Raw genomic sequence first — 12297 nt, forward strand, 5'->3', positions numbered from 1 at the left:
TGACTAATACGTAGGCTTTAGACTCCCCGAGGGTGAGAACCATAGCTCTTTAGTTTAAGCAGCAGCATCAGTGCCTGACATGAAAGGTAATCTCTCAGAACCATTGAAATAACATTAAACTGGCTAAAGACACCTGCAACGCAGAAACACAGGAGCAACATGCAGGACAGGCCCCAAGGCTGGAGAGCAGGCCATGTTCTTTCCCGACCCCAGAGTCCTCCCGGCCTCAGAGGTCTGGTGCTGGTGAACACCAGGTGGGTCTTTTGAGGGCTCACACCCCATCTTTGCCTGCAGGGAGCTGGCCAGAGCTTCGGCTGGTGGGCAGCTCAGGTCGGTGCTCAGGACGAGTAGAGGTCTTCTACCAGGGGTCCTGGGGCACCGTGTGCGATGACCTGTGGGACATAAGCGAAGCCGAAGTCGTGTGCCGGCAGCTGGGCTGTGGTCGGGCCATGTCTGCCCTCGGGAAGGCCCACTTTGGCCCAGGATCTGGAGACATCCTCCTGGACAACCTCCAGTGCTCTGGGGCGGAGCGCTACCTGGGCCAGTGCATGCACTCAGGCTGGGCGGAGCACAACTGTGGCCACCACGAGGATGCTGGTGTCACCTGTTCAGGTAGCCTCCCCATCTCAGACAGTAATTTCCATGTTGTGTATGAAAGCACTTTGAAACCATGCATCCCAGATGAAATCTTAATCCACCCACCCATCAATTCTTTTACCAAACAATCTTTAGCTCTATCCTGCCCCTGGGCTCAGACCCAGGTCCTCCATGGGCAGCTCCAGGTTGCACATGGGAGGTCTCAAATGTTCGTGTGCACCAGCACCACCCGGGGCATCACAATGCAGAATCCAGGGCCCGCCCCCAGAGATGATGACTAACTGAGTTTGAAATGGGGCTCTGGAATCTGCATTTTAACAAGTATTCCAGGTGATTCCGCATTAGAGGGGCCACAGGCAAGCCAGTCCTGACTCCTGAGAAGCAGTGCCCCCCAGCTGCTGTGCCCTGCCCCCTGAGACCAAGGACCCTGCCAGAGGAGGGCTGGAATTGCCCAAGGGGGGAGTTCTGGTGCTCTGGTTTCCTGCCCAGAAAGACCATGGTCCTTTCCCTTCATCCCCCACACATGCCCCTCTTACCCCACATCCTCCCTGCTTTGAATTCACTAAAGAGAGTGACCTGTTGCCTTTCTTAATGCATCCAGATGCAGAAGACCTGCCTCCTCCCACATCTCCAGGTATGTCCATATTTTTCTAGTCCAAGCAACTTAATGCTACCGATGATGTCAAATACATATAAATTTTGAGAACCAGATGCTGTTCTGAGCTCTTTGCATTAATGATTCATTTAATCCCCACAGTAACTCTTGAGGCAAATACTTTGATTTTTCCCATTTTCCAGATGGGTAATTGAGACAAGAAAGTTAGCAGTGTATCCAGGACTAGCCAGTGGATTTGCAGCCGAGCTGTGGGTGCCCTTGGGCACCAGTCTCGTTTACTACACTTGTCTCTTGGCCCTGCTACACAAAGACCAGGCAAAACAAGAGCAGAAACGGGGAGACATTTTGCTTGGATCATCGGCGATCCCTAGGACAATCCTGCAAGAAGGACATTTGATATTATATTTTACAGAAGAGAAATGTGAGACGCAGGAAGTTTAAGTAGCTTTCCTAAGCTTGCTCAGCAGGCGACTGGCAGAACCAAGTTTTGACACTGATCAGCCTGACCCCAAAGAACATGCTCTTGGGGATTTTATGAACTTGTCTGTTTTCAAAGCTCTTATACCTTAATGATTAAATGATATTCCTCTGCAATAAAAATCAAAGATTAGAAAAAGCAGACCGACACCTGTGGCGTAAAGTCTGAGGCGATGCTGGGGGTGAGTGAAAAGGCATCTCACTCAGCAACAGACATTTCTGAGCTTCTGGGCAGCAGTGGGCGTCCTGCTGGGGGTTTCTTCGGGAGTTGGTTTATTTAATCTTTGCTGCTGAGGACTAGGTAGAGGGAGAATCCCACTGAAGATAAGTCGATTACTCGGTGTCAGAACTGGCATTTTCAAGCTCTGTCTCTTGGTCTTTGAACGCCCCTGGCTGTCCCCACAGAGCCTCAGAGAACACACACAGGTCACAGGTCATTGGCAGAAGCATCTCTCTTGGGCACTTGCCTGGAGAAAACCTTGATGTGTTCTGGATGTTCCTGGGGATGGCCAGCTTTATGTGCTGGGGTCATGTGTGAGAGGGGGAGGGCTGTCTCAAGTCAAAGGGCCATGGTTGGGGTCAAGGGCAATGCATATTCACATGAACACTCATCTGCAGTTTTCTTATTCCATGTAACTCAGGGAAGCTTAAACTTCCACGGAAATGCAGAAGGCCCCACCGAGTGAAATAAGCCATCTGGTTATCATTGTTAACCGCCTCCCCGACTCTGTTTTTTTCTTTCTAGGTCTTTCTACAGCTTCTCAGGATCATATAACAGGTAATCACTTGTTTTACACTGAAATGGTAACTCCATGCTAGAAGAACCCTTGAACTAGGTGCTGGGCAGTGTGCCCAGGCCATGGAACAGGGAGACTGGCACGGTGAAAGCCAGGGCAGCCAGGGCCTCAGCTGGAGGAGCCCCTCCATCCCCACCACGGCCTTGCTGAGGGACATGGCATCGGGACACCTGATGCCTGTTAACATTGATTTTTTTGACAAAAGGAGCAGGCTGGGAAGGGGACATGTGGGTCTGCCCAGCTCAGAGCAGGCAGGAGGGTGACCAGAGACTGGAAAAGCATGTGGCTCAGTCTGTCCAGCCACACTCAGCCTGCCTGCTCTGGGGGCAGCCCTGGAGCAGCACCCTGACGGGCACCAGTCCGTCATCCCCCGCCGTGTGTACAGGTTGCAGGAAGTCCGAGTCCCAGTGTGAGTCTGACCTGACCCTGGTTATTAGAACCTACAAATGCAATCAACATTAGAATTATAGATGACTGGGTGCCTCACCACATCCCACATCCATCACAGAAAAGACCAGGAATCTGTGGGATTCTGGGAAGGTTACAAGTTGGCTGGGGTGAAGGGTGGGGGCGACAGAAAGAATGAAATTAAATAACTTAATAATTTAGGGAGAAGGTCTGTAAAGTGTACTATGTGTTCAAATTTTCTCTAAAATAATGTAATGATTCTGTGTCCTGTTTTTTTATGTGACATACTGCTTTACACATGTATTTTACATTTACATATGTATTATTATGTGTGTGTAAATGGAATCTATTTATATTAATAAGATGATTTATATAGAAGGATTAGATCTCACTGTTATCTTGTTTAACCCTTATAAATCCAAAAACCTTTAAGTTCCAATCTCAGTAGATACTGAGTAAAGGAAACAGCTTACCCAGAAAAGTGATGAAAGTACTTAAAAGGAGGTCCTGGTTATAACCTCCCCAAATTGTTCTAGAAAATTGCCCTAACCCTAACCCTAACCCTAACCTTCTTGTCCCCCAAACCTCCTCTTCCCCAGGCACATGACAGCGCTTGATTTTTTGTCCCTCCTCCTGACCTCTCATGCACCTGTGTCTCTCGTGGATTCTGCCTCTCTCCCATCAAGCAAGACACCTTTCACTTCAGAAAGAGGGAGCGATTATAAACGGACTGGACAAACACAATATTTTCTTTATCAGATGATGGGGGAGAGGGAAAGGCAGGGAACTCTCACACATTAATCCTTTCTGAGCCATCAGAATCAGGGCGAAAGGACTCTCCTTCCCAGGAGACATTTAGGCCCAAGTTCCATTCAGACAGCCTAGTGTGTCCCCACCCAGGGTCTGCCACTAAGGGCACCCAGCCTCGGGGTGGGAGCTGCTCATTGCTGAGGTCACACAAGGGACACCTTGTGGATGGATCCTGACGTCCTTTGTCTTGCTGCTTCAGGAGGAAGTTACTCTTGTGGAGAGGTCATTTCCGGTTTTGCCGGCTCATTTTCTACCCCCCAGTATCCAGAAAACTACCCGACAGACATCCAGTGTGTTTGGGAGATCCACGTGGATAAAAAATTCCGCATCAAACTCAAGATTCTGAGTTTGAGGTAAGAAAACAACTTTTTAGGGAAAGAGTCTATCTGAATAAGACTATTGGCATGTGAAATCATAATAAAGATAGTTATTTTAACGGAAAACCATTAGGGATAGAACCAGAAGAAACATGAGTTTTTTTCTATGTTGAAACTCGGGTTAATTTTGTAGTGCTAGCCAATGAGTCACTTCTAGCTTGACAAATTCAGTGGTATGTATTACTGCATTTGTTATCATCGTATTTTAATAGTTTTTCTTTCAATATGATTTTTTTTCTAAAAATGCCACAAAAATCCTTCTCACCAGCTTTGCCCTCATTGTATACTGGGTACCAATATTTGTCCTCTTGGACTTTCTTTTCCCTTTATCCAAATTTCAAACATACAGTAAGAGCCTTTCCACGCAAACAACAGCCAACAACGCCAGCCGTGGGCCTGTATCTTCTAAATGTTGGCACAAAGGAACAGGAGACAGTGGAGTCATTGCCTTATTTCTGATGCGAAGAGAATGAATTTTCCAAAGCCACTGCCATTTGTATGTCCATGACTCAAAATGAAAGCTGACACGTGTTTAGTGTTAGCTGAGTGCCAGGCTCTGTGCTGTGTACTTTGTGACCTTTGTCTCATTCCAGCATCACTACAGCCCTAATCTAGCTGTCCTTGTCTTCCCCATGAGAGATGAGGAAACTCATCCCCATGAGAGATGAGGCTCAGAGAGGTTAACTCACTTGCCCAAGGCTAACCCCCACGTCCGTCCGAGGTCAAAGCCCCAGCTCATCACCATCCTGTATGCAGAGTGTCCGTGAAGCTCTTCCTCCGGTGTATGTTACAGACACGGCCATGCTGTCCAATTCTGTGATAATCCACCATTCACACGCCCAGTCAATGGAGTCAGACAGGCCTATGCCACAGAATAGCCTAGAAACATGTTACCCTAAGGACACAGCCTCCTACAAGAAAGCAAAAACCTTGAACTCACACCCCCAGGGTCTATCATGTTATCAGTTGTCTGTTCCTTCAAAATCACCCCTCATACGCATCCCTCCTGAATAATCGCCAAAGCGCAAATTCTCTCCTATACAGGAGTGGGCAAGAGTAGATTACAGATGCTAGTATGGAAAATAAGACAATAATTAATAAACAATAATACAAGAAAAAGCTCTGTTTCATGTACTCACTGCTGTAAATCTGCCCACCCTTGTATGCTGGCATTATTATTTTAGAAGCATGTTTGTTTTCTACCCAAGAATTTGGATTTGGAAAACGTTGTGAAATGCAGAGGTAGAAAAAAACTGGCTGTGATGTCGGCTACATGCTGATCATTTGACTGCTGAGAATTTTTTCACAGTGCGCATTAGCATTTCTTGATGTTTCCTGTCGGTTGTGATTGGCTAAAACTGTGATTTTAAAATTCCTGTTACTATGTTAAGTCATTATTGCCAGTCTCACTCCTTCCTCAGGCAGAGAAAATAAGAGTTCTGGTAATAAGGCATCTGGAAAAGCTCACTGATATTTTATATACACATGTGCAATTTAAAACCTAATCCAAACATTTTGTGCTGTGATTGCTTTAAGGTCTAGAAAGTTCTAGCATGCTGCTAACCTCCACTTTGACCCCCTACAGCCTTGAAAGTATCCGCGGATGCCCCTATGACTCAGTCGAAATCTTCGATGGCCCCAGAATTGCTGCTCTCTCCATGGGGAAGTTCTGCGCCCCGGAAACTCTGGTGTTTCTGTCCTCCTCAGACATCATGACAGTGGTGTTCCGAAGTGATTCTATGGTCACCAGCACTGGCTTTCATGCTGTGTTCAGCGCGACCCCACAGGACGAAAGAGAGTCAGGTAGGAAGCATCAAATCGTCTGTAAAGGACAGCACAGCTTTCTAAGTTGAGGGACTTCCCCATTAGCAGATGCCTGAGATTCGGTTTTAAAAGACCCTCCCACTTCTGTCCTGGCCAGTGGGTTCATTCCCCAGTCAGGGCACAGGCCTACACTGTGAGTCTGGTCCCTGGACAGGGTACATAGGTGAGGCAACCAATCGATGTTTCTCTTGCATCACTGTTTCTCTCTCCCCTCCCTTCTTCTCCCTCCAAAGTCAATAAGCATGTCCTAGAGTGAGGATTTAAAAAACAAACAAAAAACCTTCACACTTAAGACCATCAATTCTGCCCCATAGCTGCTGGGTGTTCCCACTGAGAGTGTCACATGGGCAGCTGAAATAAGTAACCTCAGCCAGTGTCCTAGCTCTGGCTGGTCGGACCACAGCTGTGGTCACCACAAGGACACTGGTGTCATCTGCTCAGGTAGCCTCCCCATCCCATGGCAGGTTCTTTCTGATCTTTCAGCCGGTGCCATCTTGGTGATGGGTGGAGGTTGTGTCCAGAGCAGGGCCAGGGACGCTAAGAACTGTGGCCCAACAGATCAATGTCCCTCAGCCAGGTTGACAGAGGATGCTGGGAGCCTGACTCCACTCTGCAGTCACACACAGGAGGGCCACAAAATGGGCAGGCGGGTCCTGTTCTCTGCAACCTCTCCCAAAGTCTTAACAAGCCTTTGTTATTGCTTGTGTGGCATGAAGCCTGTCTACTTGAGACCTGCCCATGCTAGAAAATCACTTCTTTGCCTTCATTAAATTGAATTTAGATTTCATAAATGTACGTTTTTCCGTGCCAGCAGATGTTGGGGACTGGGATCCAGATGTCACTCCTACATCCCTAGATAAGTTGGACACAAAGTGAATTAGAAGTCTGACCTTCATCCAGACCTAGACCCTGGGGGTTAGTAACCTAGATACTAAACCAACCCCCCAAGGAGTTTTCCCAAGGTCCAGGCTGCCCCTTAGCCCAGTCACACCAGAATCTCTAGGGTCACACTTGGCCATCAGCTGTATCCAAAGCTTCCCATGGGATCCGGATGTTCAGCCGAGGTTGAGAACCAGTGTCCTGGACCATGAGCTAAGAGCTACATCTCCCAAATGAGGTGAAATCCAAAGCTCTCCTCTCAGAAAAGCAGAGCAAGGAAGGGCAGGTTCACTCATTTGGACTTCAGTAGAAAATTATTTTTATGATGCTAAGCTCTTTCCTGACTGTCTTGGGGTTCACACCCCAATCACTTTTGCAGGTGCTGTTCCTCAAGCTTCTATACCACAAGGTAACTCTCCTTCAGTGCAAGTATAACCTGTAAAGGATGGAATCTCGATGGTAATTCATAAAAGCAGGGTACCATCTGTGTGTCCTGGCCTCCCTGAGAGGGAGGAATTGGTGGGTTGGCGCCCTCACAAAAGGGTTGTGAATTCACCTGGTTCGCACGGCAGGAAGCCAGGGAGAGCTTTAATGAAGCCCGGGCTGGGCACCTCACTCCTGCCACCTCCCTGCCCAATCCCGTCTCCAGTCTCACCTACAATCAGCTGAGGGTGCTGCCCACGTCCTTCCGCCTCCCTCGTCCCCCCACCCTGAGCGGTGCAGTCACACACCAGCCAGGCCTCGGCCCTGTCTGCACCAGCACGACCCATTCCCATTTTGTGATTCACTGTTGAGCTTGGTGGAATTCTGGCTTCTGCGCCTGGGAAAATGTAATATGCTGTCCTGAAAACGCTACCTGTGGGCCTTTTGTCTGCTTCTACAGGAGGAAGTGGCTCTTGCGGGGGAGTAATTTCAAGTCTGCTGGGCTCCTTCTCCAGTCCTTGGTTCCCTACAAACTACCCCACTGACATGCAGTGCGTCTGGGTGATACACGTGGCTAAGACGTTCTACATCGAACTGACCATCCCGAGCCTGAAGTAAGCAGCTTGGCTTTTCTCTGCTTCAGAGGGTTAGGGTTAGATCAGAATCCGTGCTTTCCTCAAAGACGTGGCATTTCTGTGTCCTGGTTTGCCCCGGCTTCTATAACAAAAATGCCGTAAACTGTGCGGCTTCATAAACAACAGACATTTCTTTCTTATAGTTCTGGAGGCTAGAAAGTCCGAGATTGATACATTGGTAGATTTAGTGTCTCACAAGGGACCATTTTGTCACAGATGATGGTCCTTTCCCTATCAACTCCCATGGCAGAAGGGACGAGGGAGCTTTATTGGGTCCTTTATAAGGACACTAATCGCACTTGTCAGGGTGCCATGTTCATGACCTAACCACTTCCCAAAGGCCCCACCTCCTAATACTGGTACACTGGAGGTTGGATTCCAACATAGGAAGTCTAGGGGACACAAACATTCCGTCGATAGCACCGTGGGACAAATCCTTTTACGTTTTAGGTGAACATTGGTCTGGTCCTCTGAGTTTAGGGGAGTCTTTTCATCACTGAGCTCAGCTTCTTGTGCAACTAGAGAATATCCCACAAGCGTCCCTGACCCCAAGCCAACAAGCCTCAGCCGGGGTGACCCGCCGGGAAGACCTCACCCCTCCGCTCCCAGCCAGCTCCACCCGGGCACACAGTGCCTCCCCCCGACTGAACCCACACCTGTTCTTCTGTCCCTTCTTCTGACCTGCATTCTTCCCCGCGATGCTACACAAGACAAACCTACCCCCACCCCTTCTCTATCGAAGATGTTTCCTCTGCAAATTCCCTAGCCTCCGTCCACTCGTTTCTTTCATCACGTGCCTTGGACTTCCCATTTCTTTCTCCAACCAGCACCTATTTTTAAAGAAATTCGCCCTATTTTAGTACCTATTTATATGTGTATATAGGTCTATGCACATGCACACACAAGTCACTTTTTAATCAAAGTTACTTTTCCTAATAACATTTAACCCTGGTTCCATCTTCCCACACTGGTCTCACGTGGGTCAGCCTCTCTTCTTCACATTGTCGCACAGTCTGTCCGGGACCTTCCGTCTACGCTCATTGGCCACAGCAGCCAAAGATCTGAATGGCAAAATGCTGCCTTCAAACGTAAAATGGGGAGGCAGTGAGGGATGGAACCGATATATTTATCAGTCATTCATTCATTCACTCACTCACTCATTCATTTCACACACATTTGCTTGTTGAAAGCAATGTGGGAAGATTTGGTATCATGTAGTTCAAATCTATTAAATGTTCAGCTCTGGCATTTTGGGACACAGAGTACCATTTCATCACTTCTGGAAAACAGCTGTTATTTGGGACATAAAGTTAGTAATTATTTGCTCCAGTGAGTCTCAGCTGGGAACAGCTATACCGCCTCACAGGACATTTGGGTATGTCTGCAGATATTTTTGATTGTCACCATGGGGGGTTGCCACTGCCACCTGGTGGGTGGAGGCCAGCAATGCTGCTAAGGATCCTACAGTTCGAGGGTCCCTAACCCCTGGGCCATGGACCAGTCCATGGCCTGTTAGGACCTGGACTGCACAGCAGGAGGTGAGCGGCGGGTGAGTGAACAAAGCTTCACTCACATTACTTCCTGAGCTCTGCCTCCTGTCTCTACCCCCACCCCCCCCCAGCCCGTCCATGGAGAAATTGTCAAAAAGTTGGGGACCGCCACCAAGACAGCTCCCACAGCAAAGAATTATCCAGCCTCCATTGTCAATACTGCTGAGACAGAAATCTTAATTTGCACCGAAGCTTGCCTCACTTTTTTCTATTTCAGCTTCTATAAGGTTTTGCTTCACACTTGATTTGTTGAAATTATATCCATATATAAAGTATGCTATTTCATTCTTTCTAAGTGAGTTATGCTTTATTTTCTAATGAAATGACTTCTGAGATTGGAAGGCCACCTTACATAAAAATAGTATCACTTTTTCTTTAAAAACTAAAAATTGGTTCTTTTGAGGTTCTTGTCTCTTACTTCATTGGAACAGATGTGTTCTGCATGGAGCACGTTTTCAAATTCAGCAGTTTGCATACAGGTGGAATTGTGTCCATTGTATCTATATCAGGCAATGAGCACTTACATGCACCAAAGTCTACTTACTGCTATTTAAATGCAAATGTGTGTGTTGCATTTCTATCATGTTAGGTACATGTTGATGTTCTTTATTTTTTTTAAAAAAAATTTTAATAATGATTTTATTTATTTCTATTTAGAAAGAGGGGAAGGGAGGGAGAAGGAAAGGGAGAGAAACATCAATGTGTGGTTTCCTCTCACATGGCCCCTACTGGGGACCTGGCCTGCAACCCAGGCACGTGCCCTGACTGGGAATCAAATCAGTGACACTTTGGTTCACAGCCAACACTCAGCCCCCTGAGCTACACCAGCCAGGGCTCAAATGTTGATGTTCTTTAAATGCGTGTTTATTGAGTCCACTCTGTGTGGGCACCAGTCTAGGCATGGGCCTGTAGTGCTGGGCGAGACAACAAGACAGACTTCACTGCCCTTGTGAAGTTTACAATCTAGACAGGGAGACAACTAGCACTTGAATAAAACAAAACTCGATAGGCAGTTTCAGTTAGGGATAAGGTGGTAAGTGCTGCAAAGAAAATAGATGCATGCGTACACGGGAACCGGATGGAGAGTGACAGGGGCACAGGCAGCACTAGGCGGGGTGACCAGGGACAGCCTCTCTGATCACCCAGGTCAGATGAAACTTGTCAGGAAACATGTGAACAAGGAACTCGCCACATTGGGCAAAGAGTCCTACCCAGCAGGCCCCTGGAGCTTTGATAGCCGTCACCATTCCCCCTGGCTCCTGTGAGAGTTTTACTCAGTGACACCTAGTGGACATTTGCCACCGCCCCAGAGAGTGGCAGAGTTTGAATAAAGAGTCAGGAGACCTACAGGGGACCCTCAAGGCAGAGATGGAGACGGTGGGAGGGACTGAAAGCCTGGACAGCAGTTGGGGGCCGGGGAGGGGAGCTGAGATGGGATGCAAGGCGGACAGACCTGGGCCAGCCCCACGAGGGAAGGACAGGGGTGAAGTCCATTGGTGGGGTGTGTGGCTGGAAGGGGGTAGCAGGGCCGATGGCAGTTTCTTGCTGGATGCAAGGCAAATACTGATTTTATTTAAGACATTTCTACAGATGTCCTTCGGGAGGTTAACTCTGAGTTACCGCCTCAGGTTAGAAGACGTCTCTGGGTGCCCCTATGACTTTCTTGAAGTGTTCGACGGACGGCAAGCTGCCTCCCGCTCCTTGGGCAGATTCTGCGCTGGGGCAGAGCTCAGCTTCCTCTCCTCTGCGAACATCATGACCGTGGTGTTCAGGAGCGACGCCATGGTCACCAACACGGGGTTTTACGCCCAGTACAAAGCCACCCAGCCTGACGAAAGGGAGAGCGGTAGGTACCCTGAAGTGTACCTTGCAGGGGCTCCATCTAATCTGTGTCCTTTCCCTTGAAGAGAAGAGGCGCTTCCCAAATCTGGCCTGTGGAGTCCACCTTCATTAATGATGGCCTGAGGGACATCCGCTCTGACACCAACAGCCTCCAACTGTCCCCCCCATCGCCCCACTCTGACACTCACCGTCATTTTCCCTCACCAAAGCACTGTCTGGGACAGCGGGCGGCTGAGTCTCCCGCGGTGTCTTTGCTGTGTGTGCACGTGGGGGCCCAGACGAGCACCTCGCTGCTCTCCGAGGCAGGGGAGCACGCAGTCGGCAGAGCCGCTGGAGCAAAACTGTCCAGCGGCAGCCATCTGCCCACCTCCCTCCAGCTGAACTCAATACAAAAACCACCACAGCACTTGCACAGCAGGACATGGGGACATTTCAGAACTCTCAGTGGGTTACGCTTAGGGAGACCATGTAAGTCATCCTCCATTCGGGATACTTTTGAGAATTTTAAAGGAACTCTAAACCAATGCACAAGCATTCATGGACCTACGATAGCCATAAAGCAGGACTGTTCCAGGCAGATCAGGACATAGGGCCACTCTCTCTAGTGTCCAACAGCAAATACGGGACATGTGCCCATGTCTACTGGGCATTCCCCATCTGAAGAAAGTCCTAGGGTCTGGAGACGGCACCACAGCTCAGAAGCCTGCCTTTCTGTCGCCCAGGTGTGTCCCTGAGACTGGTGGATGGCAGCCACAGGTGTGAGGGCCGGGTGGAGGTCTTCTACAACGGCACCTGGGGCACCGTGTGTGATGACAGCTGGGACCTGAGAGATGCCAGCGTGGCGTGCCGGCAGCTGGGCTGCGGCAAGGCCTTGTCGGCCCCGGCCCAGAGCTTCTTTGACGGAGGGACCGGCCACATCGCGCTGGATGACATGCGGTGCACCGGGAACGAAGCCCAGGTGTGGCAGTGCGCGCACAGCGGGTGGTTCTCCCACAACTGCGGGCACCACGAGGACGCCGGCGCCGTCTGCTCAGGTGAGCCCCGTGGAGAGCCCCGTGGAGC

At 49.2% G+C, this 12297-nt stretch overlaps 1 protein-coding gene across 1 annotated transcript in view; it reads left to right on the forward strand.

The window, feature by feature from the left end:
* LOC123829050 (deleted in malignant brain tumors 1 protein-like) overlaps positions 1–12297 on the forward strand; it is a 53743-nt gene that overhangs the window by 11108 nt on the left and 30338 nt on the right. Inside the window, exons 7-12 of the mRNA XM_045854528.1 lie at positions 295–612; positions 3905–4058; positions 5668–5885; positions 7669–7822; positions 11103–11239; positions 11958–12278. Coding sequence (XP_045710484.1) covers positions 295–612; positions 3905–4058; positions 5668–5885; positions 7669–7822; positions 11103–11239; positions 11958–12278 — 1302 coding nt within the window. The remainder of the gene's footprint in view (positions 1–294; positions 613–3904; positions 4059–5667; positions 5886–7668; positions 7823–11102; positions 11240–11957; positions 12279–12297) is intronic.

This window comes from Phyllostomus hastatus, unplaced genomic scaffold (assembly GCF_019186645.2).
Source record: "Phyllostomus hastatus isolate PE091 unplaced genomic scaffold, TTU_PhHast_1.1 phas_scaffold_1066, whole genome shotgun sequence".
Classification (NCBI taxonomy): Eukaryota; Metazoa; Chordata; class Mammalia; order Chiroptera; family Phyllostomidae; genus Phyllostomus; species Phyllostomus hastatus.